The sequence below is a fragment of the Euleptes europaea genome, chromosome 2 (assembly GCF_029931775.1).
Source record: "Euleptes europaea isolate rEulEur1 chromosome 2, rEulEur1.hap1, whole genome shotgun sequence".
Classification (NCBI taxonomy): domain Eukaryota; kingdom Metazoa; phylum Chordata; class Lepidosauria; order Squamata; family Sphaerodactylidae; genus Euleptes; species Euleptes europaea.
In genome coordinates, this window is record NC_079313.1 from 69,193,822 (window position 1) to 69,215,983 (window position 22,162).

At 42.8% G+C, this 22,162-nt stretch overlaps 2 protein-coding genes across 2 annotated transcripts in view; one reads left to right on the plus strand and one right to left on the minus strand.

Annotated features, from left to right (window-relative positions):
* Positions 1-4,692: 4,692 nt before the first annotated feature.
* FAM151A (family with sequence similarity 151 member A) lies at positions 4,693-17,365 on the plus strand. The gene is made up of 6 exons (XM_056844768.1): positions 4,693-4,813; positions 7,398-7,544; positions 14,110-14,262; positions 14,540-14,699; positions 16,051-16,275; positions 17,215-17,365. The coding sequence occupies exons 1-6, from the start codon at positions 4,693-4,695 to the stop codon at positions 17,363-17,365; spliced, it is 957 nt and encodes a 318-aa protein (XP_056700746.1).
* A 2,890-nt stretch (positions 17,366-20,255) lies between these two features.
* ACOT11 (acyl-CoA thioesterase 11) overlaps positions 20,256-22,162 on the minus strand; it is a 38,928-nt gene continuing 37,021 nt past the window's right edge. Inside the window, exons 13-15 of the mRNA XM_056844352.1 lie at positions 21,401-21,532; positions 20,972-21,098; positions 20,256-20,465 (exon numbers count right to left, since the gene is read on the minus strand). Of these exons, the coding sequence (XP_056700330.1) occupies positions 20,310-20,465; positions 20,972-21,098; positions 21,401-21,532 (415 nt within the window). The 3' untranslated portion in view covers positions 20,256-20,309. The remainder of the gene's footprint in view (positions 20,466-20,971; positions 21,099-21,400; positions 21,533-22,162) is intronic.

Sequence of the window (22,162 nt, forward strand, 5' to 3'; positions counted from 1 at the left end):
ATGGCAAAACTTGAAACATTTCCATTTCCTATGGTATAACTGTCTGCATCTTGATTACATGTATATACCATTGTAGTAGAGACCTGAAGCTGTCATTATAAGTTTAATCAATAATCAGCCAGAATTATATACAAACTAACTATGGGGTAGGGTCTCTAAATACAAAATAATTTACATTTTATTAATAATGTGGTTTCTTTGGGAAATGCTATAGAGCCTTTTATATGACATAGTTTAGAGTCTTGGCATGTCTTAATCTGACCCTGCCAATAATGACATCTGTGATGGTCCTTAAAACTTTTTTTAGACCGCAGTTATAAGCTCTGTTAACTTCAACCCAGCCCTGAAAGGTGGAGCTCATAGGACCGAGTGCTTGTAATCTGTAATTTGGCAAGATCAATAAGTGACTAGTTTAAAATGATCAGGGTTATAAAATAGTTAGCCTCCCCACACTCAGTTCTCTAGTCCCAAGGCATTGTGCTTAAAAGCCATGGATGGGCTGGTCCAAGCTGTTTATCGGTCAGTACTGATTTACAGGTTGAAGTCTAGCATGTGAATCAAGGGAATTTAAGTGAGCATAACTATGCCTAGACACAGTCCGTGTGTGTGTGTAAAGTGCTGTCAAGTTGCAGCTGACTTATGGCAACCCCTTTTTTGGGGGGGTCTTCACAGCAAGAGACTAACAGAGGTGGTTTGCCAGTGCCTTCCTCTGCACAGCAACCCTGGTCTTCCTTGGTGGTCTCCCATCCAAATACTAACCAGGGCTGACCCTGCTTAGCTTCTGAGATCTGGCAAGATCAGGCTAGCCTGGGCCATCCAGGTCAGGGCAGACACAGTCTAGGACCCGCTTATCTAAATGAACATCTCCTCTGTTATGTCCAGTGTGCAAACCACAGCTCTCAGTCTGCCACCTACTGGCTCTTCCCCCAGTCAAGGTGGCCCACCTGCATGGTGTAGTGCAGGGGTGGGGAACCTTTTTCCTGCCAAGGGCCATTTGCGCATTTATAACATTATTCAGGGGCCATAACCAGGTGTAGATCTCCCTGGGGTGGGGGAGACTATGGTTTCCATGTCTCCAGCCACCACCTGGAGGTTGGCAACCCCAGGGGAGACCACGCAGAGAAGACCAGGAGGGCGCCCCCGCTCCCTCATCCTCCCCCCCTCCCAGGCGGGAGTGCAGCCAGCGGTAGGCCTGAGCAAACGTGCCAGGAGGCAGCTGATCCACAGGGAAGGAAGGTAGGAAGGAAAGAAAGCAGAGAAAGAGGAAAAAGGAGGGAGGGGAAAAGAGAGAAAGGGAGAAAGAAATGGAGGGAGGGGGAGAAAGAAAGAAAAGGATGGAGGGAGACAGACAAAGAGACAGAAAAAGAGGGAGAGAGGGAGAGAAAGGAGAGTGACAGAAAAAGAAGAAAAGAAAAGCCTTCCACACACACACACCTGTGCACGCCGGCCCCACGCGACCAGGCCCCAACCTCCATGCCTCCCCCCCACACCCCCGGCCCCGGAGCTCCCAAGGGCCGCAGAAAATGTCCTCGGGGGCCGCATATGGCCCCTGGGCCTGAGGTTCCCCATCCCTGGTGTAGTGGTTAAGAGCAGCAGACTCAAACCTGGAGAACCGGATTCAGTCCCCCGCTCCTCCACATGAAGCCTGCTATTGACCTTGGGCTACTCACAGTTCTCTCAGAACTCTCTCAGAGCCACCTACCTCACAAGGTGCCTGTTGTGGGGAGATGAAGGGACTGTGATTGTAAGCCGCTTTGACACTCCTCACAGTAGAGAAAAGCGGGGTATAAAAACCAGCTCTTCTTCTCAGCCAGAACTTGTTCCTTCTCCTCTTTAGCTCTCATTCAATTGACTGGGCTCCCTGAGGAGGTGGAAGAGAGCCTTCACCAGAAATCTTCAGGCAGCACCGCAAGGCCATGTTAGTTGCCTGGGCTTTTAATGAGGTATAGACTGCAAATGTTTTATACGGAAAGGGGGATAAGGAGGGTGTTGGTATGTTTTAAATTACTGCAAAAATAACCCCTATGCCAGATTCAGAAATAATAGCTGAAATAACAGCACGGTGGCCAAAACCGCATATCACAAAGATAGCATAAACTCATATTGTATAACAATATTTCCAAAAGGCAAACTTCAGAATGCCATATAGTGGTTTGATCTATCTCAGATAGGTTAAAAGTGATTAATTTTTAAAATGCTTCAATTTTATAAATCTTCTATTCCTTAGAAACATCTGGATATGGCCATAAAGCAAGCATTAGATGAAGCACAATTCTGAAGAAATGTGAGGAGGCAGATAATGGTCTACATAGACCTTGGAAGGGCTGGCTCATACGTAATTCTGGATATGAAAGCCAGTTATGCACGATTGAGCTGTTTTCAAGTAATGGAGATGCTATAAAGACTGAGGAAGAAGAGAGAGAGAGAGAGAGAGAGAGAGAGAGAGAGAGAGAGAGAGACTGATAGCAAAACCCCAACGTTTCAAGCCTTGAGAATAAATTCATAGAGCGCTACAAAGAATATTGTACAACAAAATCAAACAACTCTACAGCTTGTCCCAATGTGGTAACCAGCAGGTGGCAGTAGAAGGGCAGTTTTGAGGAGAACTGTGATTCCTGACACATGGTGGCCTTGGAAATTAATTAAATTGAATCTGCTCAAAGCCGCCCCTCCGAGCCATCAATCTTAAACCAGACTTTATATTTTCAGCCAGTTTGTGTGAAAGTAAGTCTTTCCTTACCACATGCAGATAGTCTTGTAGCATAAATTAAAGGGACGACCTTTGGGGTGACAGCTGTGAAAAAATACGTACAGCAGTATGTCTCGTTCTTGCTTGACATGCATGTTGCATGAACGTTGTAGTAACACCAAGATTTGTTAGAAATACGGGGCCTAATGTTTGGATTCGTAATGAATATCAGTTTGGTCTTCTAGCTATGAGCTGCTGCTTCAGTTTGAGGTACCACCTCTGCACACCACATCAAGGAAATTTGCAAAGCTGGAAACAAGAAAACCAGCTGATCTCTTATTTCGTTCAAAGAAGCCTGGTGATTCACAAAACTATTAACTGGCCCCAGCACATACAAACATTGCAACTCGCCCTACGTAGCCAAGTGGCCATTGGATTCCTCTGTCACATGGAGGCATTGAGGGAAGATTAAACCTCTGATTTAGCTGTGGGGGGAAATTGCAGGCTCTGTAAACTGCAAAACAATCTGGCAGCACAATGGAATAATTAAAATACCGCTTGCCCATAGAATGAGCAATAAGGCACACTGAACTTGCAGTATAACCTATGGAGATGGTTTGGATAAGTGAACCAGTTCAGATGAGAGTACAATGGTCCTTCCCTAACAAGACCACAGTTGTTTTCAGGTCAAGTAGAAGCAAAACACCATTGTGTATTGGCCTGGATCAGCAGTAGCCAAGCAGCAGATTACAGAAAATGAGATCCTTGGCCATAGCAACTCTCTGTAACTATACCACCCACTCAGATCACTTCCTTTGTGGTCGGGCTGTATGGCTGCAATCTGGATCAGCTTGAACCTGGTTGCCATGGTTTTCATCACACAAGTATGAAAGCACCGGAGGATCTGGCCCAGCCTATGTCCTGTAAGCTCAGCTCTATCCTGGGGGTATGCTAAGCAAGCACAGTGCTTAAGGGCTTTAGCGGGATTTGCAGAGGCATGTCTCAGGGCTCCTGTATGTACAGTGGGATGAGTTCAATAGTTATGAGATCTGAACCTCTGCAATCCCTAGCTGTAATTTTAACGGAAGCTTTTTCAGATGAGTATGTTCTCCTATCTAATAGGAAATCTTAGCAATGTGAAAGTCAGTGCTATTCTGAATTGGTTCATTTACTGCTCGCAAGCATTTCCTTTGGGGCCTCGTGTCAATCCGCATTTGTATGTGTCGTTCTGAAGATGGGAAGGAATCATCCTTGAGTCAGCTTAGAGCAGCTGCCTGTGCACCCATGCTCTTGCTGTATCAAGTTCTAGGTGGGAGGGGACATCTTCCCACACTTGCAGGGATTGAAGAGAGAGACTTTGGCCTTAAAATACCGCCATGTCTGCAGGACACACAAAAGGAGGAGGGGCAGATTCTATATAAACCAGGGGACGCCTGCAAAGTTATTCCTGAGTTATAGAGCTCACAAGTGGCTTAAAGAAAACCTTCTGTGATTATTTTAGACCATAAATTTGCAACTCAAGCAATCAGCCGTTACCAGGAAGAATACCCTGCAAGGAAGGAGTTGAAGGCAGTATTAGGAGGACATTTTACAGTCAGATTATCTGAAGAAAACAAGACCATGAAGACCTGTTAGAAAAAAAATCATTGAGAAAGTACCAGATTGCTTAAAAGAAATATTAGAAGGAAACTCCTCCAAGGTACCATAGTATTTACAACAAACAAGTCCAAGGCAATATTTGAGTGTTAAAATTAAAAAAAAATTAGCTCCAGGCTGTAGCAGATTATAGCACTGGATTATTAAAAGAAGACATTGACAGGAAAGAAGAAAGATTTCTGCATTAGGATTACTGCGTTCTGAATTCTGGTTTCAGGATTTAATCATTCAGAATTCACCTACCACCTCCATTTATCATCTCAACTTGTTTTTGGGAAAGAAGCTGCAATTTTCTCGACAGAGCTGCCAAGGAGCTGGTATACGTCTGCAGCATTTTGCTTTCCATGATGAAGTGCCCTTCCATTGGCGTGAAAGGAGCCGTGGCTGCTGGGATCTGTGCTGCGGCCCTGATTTCTGCCTGCATCGCTCTCACTGTGCACCTGACAGTCAACAGGGACTCCCCTCCAGGTACTAAATCAAGCAAGCCAAAATTGTAAGCCCGGTGGGCGACCCTGGGTTTCACACAATGGCCGTGACTGCATAGTTAGGCTTCTCAGGTGTCGCTGTCAGGGTGGCAAGGAAGGCCAGTACAGCAGGTAAGGGCGGGCTCTTCTAGACATTTTAGTTGTAGAATCCATGTTGCAAGAGGCAACTATGTGGAAAAGGGGGATGCAAGCAAGGACTTTAAAATTATGCATCACGAAATTTGCCACAGATCAGCTTTCTAGATAGTAGTTACCTCATTGGGCCCAAGAACAATGACGTTGTTACATCTTCAGCTTGTAAAATGATCTCTTTCATTGGATCGTCTTAGGTTTATGGAGAAGTATGCAAGTGTTTTGCTTTACAGTAATGTTCAACAGGCAGAAGATGGTGAGGAAGACTCCTGTATGTTTTGAAAGCTTGCTTTCTTCTACACCAGTTGGTCCAATAAAATACAGCACTTTACTTAGAAGTTCTTCCAGACTAACGGGCATTCCTGGAACTGAACAGCCAATTAGTAAACACCTGGGCCTGGAGAGCCATATTTCTTCCACCCAGGCTGGCTAGCTGCCTCCACACCTTTAGAGCTTCCCTGGGCCAAAGCACAAAGGCTGCCCTGTTGCGGAGGCTATCCTGACTGCACCTTTCTACCCTTGGTCCCAACCTGCTCCAACCAGGTGAGTCTTGCTGCTGGGCCCAAGGGCCTGCCCCGCCTTGCAGTTTGTTTCTGGGTAGCCTGCCACACTACCTCACGGGGTAGCTGAGAAGATAAAATGGGGAAAAGGAGAATGATGTAAGCAGTTCTGGGTCCCTATTGGGGAGAATAATGGGGTATAAATGAAGTAAATAAAACTCACCAATCTCTGTAAAGTTGAACTATCCACAATCTTGCCAGATACCATCACCAACCCATAACCCTTCACAGGCTGGATACCATTCTTCTTCCATTCAGTACTTACAATCTGAACTACACCATGGACATGTAGACCATGGATCTTCACCCATTTTTCTGAAGGTGCTATCTTAGGAATTCTAAAAAGCAGTTAAGAAAGTAGAACCAAGAGCTAATGATGGCCACGGTGTAGGGTTGCCAGCTCCGTGTTAGGGCATACCTGGAGATTTTGGGGGTGGCACTTGAGATGGGGAGGGTTTGGAGAAGGGAGGGACTTCAATGCCACCGAGTCCGATTGCCAGAGAGGCCATTTTCTCCAGGTGAACTGATCTCTTGCCTGGAGATAGTTGTAATAGCGGAAGATCTACAGCCACCACCTGGAGGCTGGCACCTCTACCGCTGTGACATATCCAGGTTGTGAAACTTGGTTTCCTGGTACAAAACCCAGACCTAGATTCCCTTGAGCCACATGTTTCCCATTAATTTATATTCTTCCCATTCATTTGTATTAATCTTACAGTTTATAAAATGAGAGGCTTTTACAGCATTCAGTTCATTTGTTCTCACAGTTTTCATTTCATTCTAAATTCATTCTCATCATCTGTCAAGTAGGGTTCATTAAATAAATTTTGGACACTGGAGAGGAGAAAGGGGCTCAGTTCAGACGCAACATCAAACCATGGCTAGCACAACTTGTAAGTTGAGCTTCCAAACAAAGCTTCCAAACAGTCAGGCTGCACTTTAGGGGTGCTTTTTTGCTTTTGTTTAACCCTTCCATGTCTAGGTGAAGACTGGATTCTGGGAGCAGAACAGTTCAGAAGTCATGCCAGACCACAGTTAGGCCAAACCTAGTTTCAGATTCTGGTTTCCCAACCAATCACAACTGCAGTTTGTAATCTCCAACGTGATTCCAAACTGTAGTTAAGCTTCCTTTCCCATGGTGTGCCATAGGATCTGAGCCGAGCCTATGATATGTCCTTCCTCTAGTCTGTTGGTATTTTAAAAAAAAGGTTTTTATTGTTTTTTCATATATTCGATACAATCAATTAACATTGCCTTTCAATCTTTTCTAGTTCTCAATTAAAACTAACATATATATAACAAATATCTTCCCCTACTTTAACTTCCCCCCTTCCTTCTTCTATCTCTGACTTATCTTCGTAATCCTCTAAGCAATTATTTTCTAATTTTTTATTAATTTTTTTTATAAAACCTTCTAGTTATTAAAAAAGAAAAAAAGTAGAAACAAGAAAATTAACTTAGTCTAAGTTATAACCTTTAACATTCTGCACATTAAGTTCATTTTTGCAATAAACAATCCACGCCTCCCACTCCTTAACAAATTCATCATTATCTTTTTGATTTACTAACTCAGTCAATTTTGCCATTTCTGCTAGTTCAAACATTTTATGAATCCAATCAGTTTTGTCCGGTATTTCAGTCATTTTCCATTTAGCTGCATAGACCATTCTCGCAGCTGTGGTGGCATAGAGTAAAAAGGTCCGTTGTGTTATAATATAGTCCGGTATAATACTTAACATAATCTCTGAAGTTTTAGGGATATTTTGTTGTAGAATTAACCTTAGCTCTAGTCTGTTGGTATTTTGACCTTGTTTATTTTTCTCAGGAGCACCCCATATTTCCTTACAATTTCATATTTAGCTCTTTATCTTTCAGAATTTGCACCCAAGCCAGCCTTCAGCACTGGCGGAGACATGTTGAATTATCTGCTAAACCTGAGGAGAATAGACCGAAAGGATGGATTATTGGTCAGCTGGTACCATGCTGCAAACAAGAAGAACGAGATGGAACAAGCCTTAAAGAGTAAGATTTGAGTTTTCTTCTTTTCACTTAAGGTGTATACAGCTAGACATACCAGGATAAGTAAGAAAGAATGTAAAAAAGCAATGTTATGCTTCGGAGCAAAAGTTGCTCCTACACTGCATAGCCCGATCTGAGTTCCAGGCAGTATATACACTAATCTAAAACAAAATTGTAATTCTGCTTCAAGGAAACCAAGTTTTGCTATCTGAATTATGCACATTTAGCCTTTATCGTCTCATAATACATAATTCATAATGTCTTTCCTTAATATGCTTCTGCTAGCCACAGAGTGGGACAGGAAGCCATGAAAACCCACTCTTCCAACCATAAGTAGCCCTAGTGGGCCTCTCCCCACATCCATTTTGATATTTCTCCAGATACTCACCCCAACTAAAGGAACATAGAAGGCGATCAGGTGTGAGAGAGAATAGTACTAGTACAAACAAAGAGCCTGATGAAAAGAGATACTTGCTCAGAATCAAAGCTTTCCCCTACCTGCAAAGAACATGGAAACTGTGGAAATGAAAACCTATCATAAAAATTATCTTCTGTTGCAAAATCTGTTTTACTCTGACAATTAGATTTTTTTTCTGTCCGTTTCATTAATTCCTTGGTCTCTCCCCCACAATTTCCCAGAGTCTGAACTCAGTTTGAACTCCCTAAACCAGACAATGAAGCACCAGAATAATGAATATTAACGGATGGCATTAGTGCTCCTATTTATTTTTGTTATAATTCCAATAGTAATGACCAAGACTTTTTGTTTCATTTTTTTCATTAGTTTGTATGTTTCCACTCACATATCTCCCTGGCTGCACAAAGCAATTGTCTGTAAGACTCCAGCACCTCATTGCATTTCTCTCATAAGGAACTTTACTCCAGACATAACCGCAAGTTAAAAAGTTTTATTTAAGAAAGTCAGCGAGTTCAGTAGGTCCATTGAGACACAAGGCTAGAATGCAGACATGGGGAAACACCAGTACATTTAAAGGGTACATACAATAGGATTGATTAGTTTCAGGACATAATACAAAAGGGCCACATGAAGCCAGCTGGGTGACCTTGGGCAAGTTACAGCTCCCTTAGAGCTCTCTCAGCCCCACCTACCTCACAGGGTGTCTGTTGTGGGGAGGGGAAGGGAAGCTGGTTTGATTCTCCCTTAAGTAGTAGAGGAAGTCCACATATAAAAGCCAATTCTTCTTCTTCTTCACCAGCTGAGGAAGCAGAGGGTCTCTTTTGGGGTCCATTCTGGCACAAAGAATCGGTAATGGATCTGAGCAGAGCAGTATTAGAAATATTCCACAGTGTCGGCAGTCCTCCTTGCCTGTCTGTGGAAAGCATTACCTGTATGTTTGTATGGGGCTTTCATCGCCAAAGTCCCCCTGTGCGTGTTCTAAGTGTGCCCAGAAGGAGGCAAGAGCAATAGCAGCCAAATCATATAAGCTATGGGAGTCACGGCTGCTTAGGAGGGCCCTGGCCTTAGGCTGCTTACGCACAGGGACGATCCCCCATTTTGCACTCATTGCTGCTGTGGATGCCGAGACATCTGAAGTGACAACAAAGCCTCTGCATGGCAAATATTATCCACATTTCCCCCCTTATACCCTTCATTCCCCCCACCCAAGGCTTTTTGTTGCCATTTTTACATCATAGAAGGTATATTGCTGTAGTGGAATGTCGCTGTAGTGATATACCAACTGCTGATTTTTAAAAAAAACTGGCAAAAAGCCTGCCAATGACAGGGTGCAGAATGGTGGACACTAGTGGAAATGAGGACAAAATCCTGCCAGATGAAGGTGGAGAGGGGTGGACATCAGCACCTTCCTGTCCACACAACCAAAACTGCTTTTATCACAATCTTTCAGGAAATATTGACCAAAGCAGGTAGCCAGTATAGTAAGCTGCACCAGGCTTCGGGGAAGGGGGGCTTGTATTTTCATTCTCTATCTGTTGTATGGGGTTTCTAAAAAGTGTGCTACAGTTGTTGCTGACATCATGCTGCACTGATGATGGGTGTGTGTGACCAGGGCTGGGCAGGCTTAGTGTGGTGGATCAAGCCTTGTACCCCTGACATACCCTGATGCTACCCGTTTGTACTCTAGCCAGAATCACACTGGCTTGGCACCAGCATATCTCCCAAGATGTGGTTTAGTCACCATCTTAAACTGTTCAGAGGCAGGGCTTAGGACGGAGGTCTTAATTTCGTTACACGGGTGCAAAACTGGTTTCAAGATTCACCAAAGACTATCGGGGCAGAAAAAGGGGGAAACATAAATTCTCTCGATAAGAATAGAAAAGAGCAGGTAATCATGCTAATCTATCTGGGATGGTCGTCCTCTTCCACCGAGCGCGCAGCTTCAGGAGGGACGACATGGAGCGGTGAGGGAGGGAGGGGACACCCGCCTAGCCAGTCAGATCAGCCAAATCAACCCTGGCGACCAATGGGGTGACAGATGTTGCAGCCAGATCGCCCTCACATCCAGAGCAGTTAATCAGATATAGAGAACAGCATTTCCCCTAAAAAAAACTCTTAGAAAGAGTCAAGCTGCAGTGTCCAGGCACACTGCTGGAGGAGAAAGGACAACGTTCATGGTGAAACGATAGTAGAATATTTAAATAATGGTCACAGCAGTTTCTTCACCCATAGTGTGATCCCGCCCTCAAAATTTATTCGCATAGTTCACTGCTGACCATCCCCCCCACCTTTTAGGCCTTTAAAAAAACTATATGTGTTTTAAATTTATCCGCACTTTATTAAAGATACCAAGCTAGTTACAAATCTGCTCTAGAATGGGAAAGGGGAAAGGTGTGCCAGTGACATCTCATGCATTAGAATTAGCGCTTTACATTATTGAATTTTTTCCCATTCAAATTGTCCCACTGCAAAAAAATTTCAGAATGGGTTTCTTTCTAGATGAAGAAAAACATGGTTGGCCACTGTGTGAACAGACAGCTGGACTTGATGGGTCTTGGTCTGATCCAGCATGGCTTTTCTTATGTTCAGTCTGAATTCAGCAAGAGTGTTTCTAAACAAGCTTCACTGCTGTCCACAAACATTACATTTGTCTTTAACCTAGATTTACAGAGATTTAACTTTATTCCATACCTATTGGATGGGGGGAAAGTTATAGCTAGAATTTTTTTCTCATTAAAGCCAATAGAAGTGAAAAAGTAAACTAAATAACTAAAACTAATACAATTTCAGGATTAATTTATCAAAATCAAATCAAGCTTTAAAAAAGAAAAGAAAAGAAAATTAAGCCAAATTGTGGACAAAGAATGCATATACCTAAGGTTGTTTTCGTTCAATAAATAGAAAGTGTATTACCTCCAAGTTCTGCTAAACTAACATATTAAGTGCATCATTCTTGAGTTAATCGTGGCATAGAAATCTGTAATGATAAGGAGAAAGGATGGCTCAGTCTGCAGAGATAAGAATGAGCGATTGATTCAAGTCGCAAGAGATAAAACAGCTCCATCAACATGGAACACTCTATTTTATATTGGCTTTCTTGGCCTGAAGGAGCTTATCACCTTATGATAAGAAAATGAGAAGAAAAGCAAGCTCCAGAAGGCTGGTACGTAACTCTTCCTCCTGCACGTCAGTTTTATAGTCTTCCCTGATCCAACTCAAGATCAGATGTTTTATCCGAGAAGTCAAGTCTTCTTTGGGAGTATCTGAAAACCCTCCTGATAGAGGAAGTGGACTAGAGAGGTTTCCCCTGAGATGCCTTTCAGTTGGCAAGGTTACTGAGTTGCCCGGTGTAGAGGGATCACAAAATGCTGGAAGGAGAAAGAAAATCTGTAGGCCTCTCCCCAAGGACAAATGTACATGGTGATCAAAAACTCAGTTATATGGATTTCAATAGGACTCCCAGGTGGTGTTTTGTTAGCACAACTCTGTTTTTCCAGTCAACAAAACTGGGTTGTCCTTCTCCTTTGGCATCAGTTGTATATTGATGGTTGAATACATCTTCCATCTTTGCTTTACAAAGGATACTTTCTTGAACACTGTTGATAACATTTGCTTTAGTTATTAGGATAGAAAAGCAATCACAGCAATTGCTAACTATTATATTTTTAATCACCCATCCTCCAAGAAGCTAAAGGCTACATATATGGTTCTCTCCTCTTCTACTTTATCCTCACAACAGTCCTAAGAGGTAGGTTAGTCTAAGTAAGAATGAGTGGTAACATAGCAGTGATTTGAACATGGATGTCCCTGGGCATAGTCCCAACATGCTAACTATTACACTAAAGTGGCTCCAGTGTGTGCTTTTTAAAATACAATGCTTTTCATAGTTGAACTTTGAATGTATCTAGATTTTGGCTTTGGAGTTTGCTGAATCTTACAGAACCATCATCTGAAATGGTGCTTCTGGCAAAATCTTCCCATAGCAAGTTGTCATTTTATGCAGGCTTTCTTCACTATGAATTGTGCATGTGGGTGCACATTTCTTTAAATATATCCAGAGCATGAAACCAGCCAGAGAGGAAGCAGTTGGGCCTTTGGATGATCAAGGAATAAAAGGATTGCTAAAGGAAGATGGGGAGATGGCAGATAAGCTAAATGAACTCTTTCCCTCTGTGTTGACTGTGGAAAGTGTGAGGCATGTACCTAGGCCACAGCAACTGTTTTCAGGAAGGGAGTCTGAAGAGCTGAGTCAAATTGAGATTATGAGAGAAGAAGTTATAGACCTGTTGGGGAAATTAAAAACCAAAGAGTTCTTAGGGACCTCAAATGTGAGATTGTTGCTCTACTAATCCGTATGTGTAACCAATCACTAAAATCAGCCACTCTACCAGAAGACTGCAGGGTAGCAAATATTTTACTGATTTTTAAAAAGGGGTCTAGAAAAGAATCAGGAAATTACAGGCCAGTTAGCCTAACATCTGTTCCAGGCAAATTAATAAAAACTGTATTCAAAGATAGAATTATTAGGAACAAAGCCTGGTGAAGGAAAATCAGCATGGCTTCTGCAAAGGGAAATCCTGCCTCACCAATATTTCAGAGTTCTTTGAGAAACTGAACAAACCTGTAGATAAAGGTGACCCGGTAGACATTATATACTTGACATTATATACTTGACTTTTGATCAAAAGACTTTTGATAAGGTACCTCACCAAAGACTCCTGAGTAAGCTTAGCAGTTTTGGGATAAGAGAATGGTTCCTCTTATGGATTAAAAATTGGTTAAATGACAGAAAGCAAAGAGTAGGAATAAAGGGATAGGTCTCACAATGGAGGGAAGTAAGAAGCAGTGGGGTCCCACAAGGATTGGTATTGGGGCCAGTAATGTTTAACTTGTTCATAACTGATCTGTAACTAAGGGTGTGCACTGTAGTGGCCGTGTCTGCAGATGACACAAAATTATTCAGGCTGGTGAAAGCCAAGGATGACTGTGAAGAGCTCCAGGAGGATCTCCACAAATTGGGTGAGTGGGCAACAATGTGACAAATGAAGTTTAATGTAGGTGTGCACTTGCACACAAAAATCCCAGCTTCAAGTATATGCTAATGGGGTCTGAAGTTGCTGTACTGAAAGGGAAAGAGACCTTGGGGTCACCATGGATAGTTCAATGAAAGTGTTGACCCAGTGTGCCACAGCAGTGAAAATGGCACACTCTATGCTGGGGATTATTAGGAAAGGGATTGAAAATAAAACAACCAATATTATAGCACTCTGGCATAGATCTATTGTATGGCCACATTTGGAATACTGTGTGCCGTTCTGGTCACAACATCTCAAAAAGAACATTGCAGAACTGGAAAAAGTACAGAAGAGGGGAACCAAGACTATTAGAGGGTTGGAGCACCCTTTCTATGAAAAAAAGGGAGGACATCATAGAGGTTTATAAAATTATACCCAGGGTAGAGAAGGTGGACAGCCCTGACCTGGATGGCCCAGGCTAGCCTGATCTCGTCTGGTCTCAGAAGCTAAGCAGGGTCAGCCCTGGTTAGTATTTGGATGGGAGACCACCAAGGAATGCCAGGGTTGCTGTGCAGAGGAAGGCACTGGCAAACCACCTCTGTTAGTCTCTTGCCATGAACCCCCCCCCAAAAAAAAGAGGTCGCCATAGGTCGGCTGCGACCTGACAGCACTTTACACACACACACACACACACACAGAGAGAGAAGATGGACACTTTTTTTTCCTCTCTCAAAATACTAGAACTCTTGAGGGAAACCAATGAAGCTGATTTGCAGTAGATTCAGGACTGACAAAAAGAAATACTTCTTTACTCATTGAGTGAGTAAAATGTGGAATTTGCTGCCAGAGGATATAGTGATAGCCGTAGGTACAAATGGCTTTAAAGAAGGATTAAACAGATTCATGGAGGACAGGTCTATTAGTGGCCACTAGCCATGGTGACTAAAGGGAACTTCCATATTCAGAGGCAGTAAACCTTTGAATACCAGTGCCAGGAAGCCAACATCAGGGGAAGATCTCTGCCTCCATGCCCTATGCTGGCCCTCCGGAGTAACTGGTTGACCACTGTATGAGGACACTGGACTAGATTGACCACTGGTCTGATCCAGCAAGGCTCTTATGTTCTTACACACAGGTGATGTTATGGTCCTAGAAGCAGATGTCACTACTGAAGGATACAACACACCCAACAGAACAGACAAACCCATCATGGCCCATCCACCTGACATCTACAGTGATAACTCTCTACAGGAATGGCTGGAGGCCGTGCTGAGTTCATCCAACAAAGGTATGTTTTGACTATATACAAGGAGAGATGCCTATTAGGGGGGATGGGAATTATAAGTTCCTGGCTCTTTCTGCTCAAACAGGTTTCATCTGAAGTAATTGTCTGGTTGACATACAGAAGAGGAATTGTTTATTTCCCGTCCTAGGTCTCAGTATGGATAATAATACAGTCTTATATTAGTTTATTTTCACAGCTACCTTGTAAAATGGATTTGGATGAAAGACAATGAGACCACAATGAGCTTCAGGTCACATGAATTTCTTCCTTCCCCAAACAGCTATCAAGCTAGATTTCAAAACCATCAAGGCTGTTGGCCCATCCCTGGATATCTTAGCCAAAAAATCCTCTCAAGTGGCTATTGACAGGCCTGTGTGGATAAATGCTGATATTTTGAAAGGTCCCAACGTTCCTATCAACACCGCAGTCAATGCAAGCCTGTGAGTAAAATGTTCTTTTCTTATTTTGGGTTATAGTGTATCTTGCACTTCTTTGTTTTTGAAGGAAATACCTTCAGCGCTATATCTCAGGACAGTCATTCTCTTACATGAAAGGCCATAACAACAAACTGAATATCTTATTTACAGTTTACTCCCGTAATACCCAGGTATCCGTGAATCCTCAGCCAGAATAAAACGGTGCTAAGGAAATGATTTATTTTATTTGTGTCGTTTATAGTCCGCCTTTAACATTTATTTGATTTAGAGGGGTTTTGACGCCCATGGCGAGCCATACATGGAAAGAAGTGGGCACAAAACCCAAGAATTGCTCCTGTGCCACTTCTTGTGTGGAATCTACACACACGTAAGGGACTGAGGAACAGCTCAAATGAAGACACCAGTGGGCTGATTTGTGCAAGGAATGCTCACTAACCACACTGCACTAAACGGGTGTCTTGCCATTTATCAGTGCTTTACAAAATGCCTGAAACAATTTCTCCACAGCCAACTGGCATCTTCCCGCTGTGAATTCAAGGCACATGTTTCTCTTTGGGGACCCTGCCCACGTTGAGCTAAAGCAGGACCAGCATTTTCCCGAGTGAAAAAGCTTGAGATCATCCCACTGTAGCCATTTCTGTGTTTGCCCAGAGCTTCACTGAGGCCATGTATGCTTGGTAATTAGCAGCACGTTCCAGGCTGAAGTGCTTTGCAGGTTTTTTTGAGTTTTGCATGCTGAACCATCATTCAGGAAGTGACTGCAAAGCCAGTGCATACCTACTTCGCGTTTCTTAAGAGCCCCTTGAACACCCTCGCCCCAAAGAATCCCCTCAATGAAGCATGCAAAATTCACATTTTGCCTTAGCTATGCAAACGGAGGTTGCTAATAGAAGGAACAAATGAGCAGGTGAGTGGGGGGGGATTTTTCCTTTTGCGTCGGGACCGTGAATAAGCATTTTAAAGGTTGCATTTAAAAAAACAGCTTTGAGCGAGCATCAAAATTGACCCTGCATAAATGGCCTGAGCCAATTTTGCACATACTGAGAACACACTGGAGAACTATGAATCACAGCTCAGCCAAGCAGGATTTCTGTCTGTATTTTAGGGCGCACTTTGTAGACTAGCAGCATCTTAGCTTATATGAACACATCATAGTGGATTTCACGTAATAAGGGTAGGGATTACGGTAGGGGCACACTGGGGTCCAGAGTGTTATGGTCACCTTTTCCCTAACCCCAAATCTAAGCCTTTTGCCCAGACATGACCCAAGCCCGGCTTATTCAAATTTTGGGAGGAATGAGAATGGCTTATGTCACGTGTGAAGTTACAACTATATTGTTGTTGCTATCCTTAGATTCCTCTCCCTCATCCAGGAGAAGTTCCCAAACTGTACTCTCTCTCCCGGTTGGACGGCTCTTTATTTCCCCCTCTTCCCAAACAAGACCTACACCCAGAAAATGGTTGAGGAAATGCACAGCCTTGTGGGAACGCTGCCTCAGCAAATCACCTTCCCCATAAGAGCTGTCCTGGCAAGGCCAGCCTGGCCTCATTTGAGATGGCTTCTGACTCAGTCTAATAGGTAAGAGATTGCACTTTCCAGTTCATTCTTTAGCTCCTGCACAATTCAGGAAATATTTCTGCAGCCTTGGGTTGACTTGGGACATTTAAACGTAGCAAATGATGGCCTAGATCCTAAACAGCAGCGCAAGCAGAGTTGCACTAGAGGAGGCAAGTCCCAACCTGCCATCTCTCCTGCAGCCTTCTGTGCTTCCCATCACTGTGCTCCTGTGGGCTGGTGGACTTGAAGGAGCAACATGGGGAGAAAACTGCAAGTCTGCTGTGGGAGGGGAGGAATCGGAAAAACTCACCTCCGCAGATGGAAGACCATTCCGACAGAGTGGCTGCTGCTGCTGCACTGATAGATTGCTACCTTTGGATCCAAGCCAGTATCTAGTAGGTCAGTCAAAGTAGAACACTTGATAATTGAAACTCCAGATTCCCAAACACAAAACACGTGCAGCTTTTCCTAAAGATGCTGCTAGACAAGACAATGGAGTATGCCTAAATAGATCTTACACATTTTTTTTGAATTGTTAATAGAAGCCATGGGGCACTGGCATTTCAGACTGTGACTTTGGGGGAAAGGGTTTTATGGCATTGCACCACGGTTACAATTTGAATCTGATCCCTCTGCCCTCTAGCTGCTAACAAGTGTTAAAAGCCAAGGGGGAGCCATTCACAGGTCTCCCGCCATCACATCCAGTTTCTCTTAGACCTAATTTTCTTCATTGATCTCCCAGTGTTTTGTTTTTACTGAAATTCAGCCACAGTGGGCTGCCAGTTTGTTCAGATCAATTACGGAAGGAGCAAGAATTTAACCCTTATCCCCCCATTGCTGTTTCCCCTGTCCAAAGCCCTTGCCTGAAGCTGTTAACCGCCATGAATACTTATGCTGAATGCTCTTAGCCTCACAACCTGTGAGAATCTCTGTCCCATGCCAAATGTCTCATTTTCCTAGATACAGTCTGACTTTATGGCAAGGAAAGACTGACCCAGTTACTGTAGAAGATCTTCTGTTTATCCGAGAGAATAGCCATCCTGAACAAATCTTTTATGACATTTATGATCCTGTTTTATCTCAGTTCAAAGAGAGGGCACGTGAGTATTAAATTTTACTTTTTGATTGCAAGATAATTGCCTCAACCAAGATACAAGGAGTGTCAATGTAAGGCCGTGAAATATTTGCATAAAATCTCACGCATCAGAAGCACTAGATTCCTATAAACATAAGGCAGGGTTTGAAGGCAGGGTTCATTACAACTGACCTCCAGATTGCTGGTTTGCCTCAGAGAACCACATCCAAGTGACTGGACAAGGGAGATTTTACAAATGACTTGTTCAGGTCAGGTAATAGAATATTTAGTGTAAGTATACGGGCTAATAAAATGTGGGGATTTATGTGGTTTCATTTGCAAGGCTGCAATCCAATCTGCACTTTGAGTTATCACTGGCCATTTTTGCATGGTCAATTTTGATGCTCGCTCAAAGCTCTTTTTTAAAATGCGACTTTAAAAATGCCTTTTCACGGTCCCGACGCAAAAGGAGAAGTTCCACTCCCCCCACTCGCCTGCTCCTTTGTTCCTGTTGACATAGCCATTATCATATGCATAGCTAACGCGCCTCTGTTGTTTTGCATTATTCCGTGAGGGGGATTCTTCACGGCAAACACCGAAGGTCAGATTAAATGGGCTCTTTATGCGCCAGCTTCGCAGTCACTTCCGGAATGACAGTTCAGTGTGCAAAATTCAAAAAAATATGCAGGGCAATTCAGCCTGGAACGCGCTGCTAATTACCATGCAAAAATGGCCACTGTCTTAGCTAAAAGACTCTGACTACCTGGTCCAAGCTACATTTACCCAAAACAGCATGAACAGCAGTAGGTTACACCAGCAACAGATTTCAGCCTAGAAATTTGGTGACTAGAAACGAATGTATTTAGTGACTAGAAAGTAATGCTTTCCTTTACTTTGAAGCTGGTTTGACAGTCTAAAGTGTGGCCTCAATATTGAGATCCAGAGCCCAGGTTCAATGTAAGTTCCAAATGGTGAATACCATCACTGATATCAGAGGAACTACAGCATGTGCAGACTATTATTTTAGTCAACATTGTACCCTACAGGAGCAAAAGGGGGCTGATTTTTTTTACTTCTCTCTTTTCACAGTCAATTCTACAAGAATTATTCTAACTGGAAGCAGTTAGGGTGGCTTTACCAACTGGACTCTGACAGATTCGTCATAGAGTGAGGTGTGTGTGTGGGGGGGAGATGCTGCATTTATGATAATGCTGTCCATTCAAAGGGAATGCTTACATCATCCTATTTGGCAGGACAGGCTCACCAAGAATTTGAAAAACAGACCCAGTGTTGAAAATCTCGACAGACTAATTAGGCAAAGTTGAACCAACTTAATTCATCACATAAGTGGGGGGAGGGGGTCCTAGGATTTGATGGCGGGCATGTGACACAACACCCTCAAACAGGCCTGGATTTAGTCAGAACCGGCCTGGGTGGCCTCCTAGAACCCTATATCTATCACATTGAGCTCCACGATGGAAGGAAGGTGGAAACACAAATGTAATAAAGTGCAGAAACATCGAAGATACAAATATAGCAAAGCAACAGACTATTACAAGCAGCAGCATTCAACCTTCCCAGACCCAGAACCCGTCTCTACTCCCAAAATACAATGAAACAATAGAAATGTGTCTTAGTCATAGAATGCCATTCTATATGCACAATCACCACTAACGCTGTTGCTATATTCTGTGGCACTCAGACCAATTTATATATTAATGACAGTCACTGATATACTGCCAGTCTTACAGCTGCAACCAAAACCTTGGTATGTGTGTGTAGGCTTTGGTTGTGTTTACATACAGCCCTACATAGCATGGTGAGAGCATGAAGAGGTGAATTTGCAAATAATTATGAAGTAGAGGTGCCTTTAGGGAGTAACGGAGCAGACTCTTCATGACAAACAGAAAATCAGAGGGGTTTTTTTAAAAATGCACTTTTCTTGCCATTTATTTCAACAAACTTACATAATCTTGACCGCAATGGAAGACAAAACAAAGCCAAAATCGACAGACTTGATGGAAGATCGTAAGAGAAACAACTGATCTAGCAGCAAACAGAATGCACAGAAAGGTGATCATTCATTCAGTGCAACAATTGTCTAGTGATCAAAGACAAAAAAGGAACATCTTCCAGAATTCTGTGAGAACAACAACTTTGATGCAAAATAATTTCCATCAGGCTTGGACTGATCAAGAAATAATAGCTTCCATCATTCAAGGAAGACTAAGGAAGAGACATTTATAAAGGACTGTTAACATTCTAGTTGTTCCAGTTCTCCTCACATGTGACATAGTTTGACATCTTGCTGCATTTGTGTAAAGTGCACAGAAGTAAGGCAACCCACGGTTTCAAGAGGTAGATGCACTGTGATGCAGTTCAGTGCTCAGAATACCCACCACCAAGCCCTGTGTAAAAGTCTGTAAACCCTTCAAATAAAGAATAATTCTTCCAGTGAATTTGCACTGTTGGCGCATGTGAATGTTCAGTCACTTGGTACAAGGCACTTGAGAGGAGGTTTCACTTCCACTGATGCAATATGAAAAGTTATTTCCTGTACAGTTTTTTTTTTTTTACAGATTTAGCAACTATTCTGCTGGATAAGGCAATAGAAGGGGGGAGGGTCCATTTTAATATATCCCTTTATAATCTGATTTTCCTATCAATTAAATAAAGGACTTCAAAAGAAGTCAAGACAGATATTAAGGACATACATAATCCCAGAAAAAATATTCATGTTTCACTTCCTGAATAGAGAAGGCACACAAACCACCACTTGTAAGATTCCTGTCATTCTTTTCTTGAATACAATTTCTCATTCTGATCATAGTCCAATAAGGTGGGCCTCTACCACAAGCCTGGGCTAGGTAATTTATGCATTTGAACAAGTCTGTTTCTTTCCCATCACTAATACAGAAAGGTCACTTCGATATTTACAGCCATGTTTATCATGGGGCTATACAAAGATAAAACCGTGCAACTAAAGTTTCTGAAGTCTGACAGAGAGATCATCTTTGTGCTTCTGGAGGAACTGTTCACAGGCTTGGAAGGTGGAATGGAAGCTCAAGGACAACCCAGCAATGTTCCTTGTGATGTAGGCCAACACACCTGGTGTGGCTTGGTTGTAATACGACACCTGGAAACCAATACATTTTGTCAGTTAGTTCCTAAGTGGGTTAGTTGATTCCAAAATAAAATGAGTTTCTTCTCCCATTCTTCTCATCAAGCTCAGTTTTAAAGATTAACTTGTGTAAAACATTCTTATTTCATGATGGTATAAGGATATAACCAGGACTGGCCCTGCCATTAGTCAGAGTAAGACAGTTTACCTCAGAGTAGCAAATTGTAAATAATTACATTTTTACTCCAACAGAAAGGGGCACCATGGATCTTCTGCTTTAAGAACCAACGTGTCTTGAACTAACTCTGGATATTATAAATGCAACTCTAAAACCTATTGCAAACATTACATTGGCAGCATGGCAAACCAGTTGGCTGTCTTTCTATGTGTGAAGCAGCATCTTTGTGGTCTGGGCCTTTTTTAGGATGCCTTAGAGGTGTAAACCTCAAGCCATGTGTAAGAGGAGTATTCAAACAGAGCCCTGCCTGCTCTACTATACTCCTGGAAGTCTAAATTCTTACCTTGGTGAGCTCCTCTGTTTCCTGCCAAATACAGAAGCCAGAACATAAGATTTCTCCTCGGGTGTACTCTGGCTTTGCTGGTTGTGTTGGCAATGTGACAGACCTGAATGCTACAACATATGGATCACTGGAAGGAAAGGAAATCTGGTTAGGGCCAGTGCAGTTAGCAGTATTTTCCCCCTACTCTCAAACTGAAACAAGAATAATGGATCCTCGGGCTACTTACCTGAAGATAGACTACTTGGGAACACATAGAGCTGTTCAGTCTAGTTCGGTTGCCTTTGGTTTTTATAAACTTTTAAAAAATCAGAAACCATCATAACTTTCAAGGCCTCGAGAAAAAGATTCTGAAAGCCCAGATGAGCCTTGATATTACTTTGAGGGTCAGTGGTTGCTCTAGCAATTGGGGAGAAGTTCTTGCCAACGTACCCTTTGCTGCAAGGTTCTCTTTGTGATGCTAGGATGACAAAGTCCTGAGGTTTGTTTTCCTCGCTGATGGTTCTACTAATTACATGATAGATCATGTCATCTTTGTCAACTTGTTGGACCAGCTCACCACACCTGCAAAAAAGGGATTTTTAAAAAAAAGACAAATCTTAGGAAATCAGTAATTATTCCTACATTAATTCTCATAACCAATATGAAGCTGCTTGTGTGCACAAGCAAAATAAAGGCAGGTAGATTTTGGAGTATACGTGAAACGATTTAGGTCATGTTGTGCAAAAGCCAGACAGAAACAACGGTCAGATCAGGGGCAGGAAAAAGGCAGATCGCAATCAATCAGTAGATCCTGGGCTGGTTTCATGGTAGATCTCCAGAAGCTCCTCACTCAGGAATGAAAGGGAGACGTCCATTACCTTTGCTCCCTGGCTTAAATTTAGCTCTCAGGACAAACATAATGTTCTTCCCTCAGCATGTTTCCCAGGAACTTCCTGCCCCTACATGGTCTGGCTTCCATTATCAGGGTAAGCAGTCTAGTTCTCTTCCTCCTTGGCTACACCGCAGCTGCTTCTCTCTAGTAAAGTCATAAATAAGAATGTGAACACAAATGGCTGCTTAAAATGTGTCACTAGGAATGGTAATGTCTTGCGGCCTCAGTAAGTGGTAATATTAATTGGTTGCCTGGAAGCCACACTTTGTGAAGTTACACAGATACTGAACCCCGAAATGCATAGTAACTGAGTTGTGAAT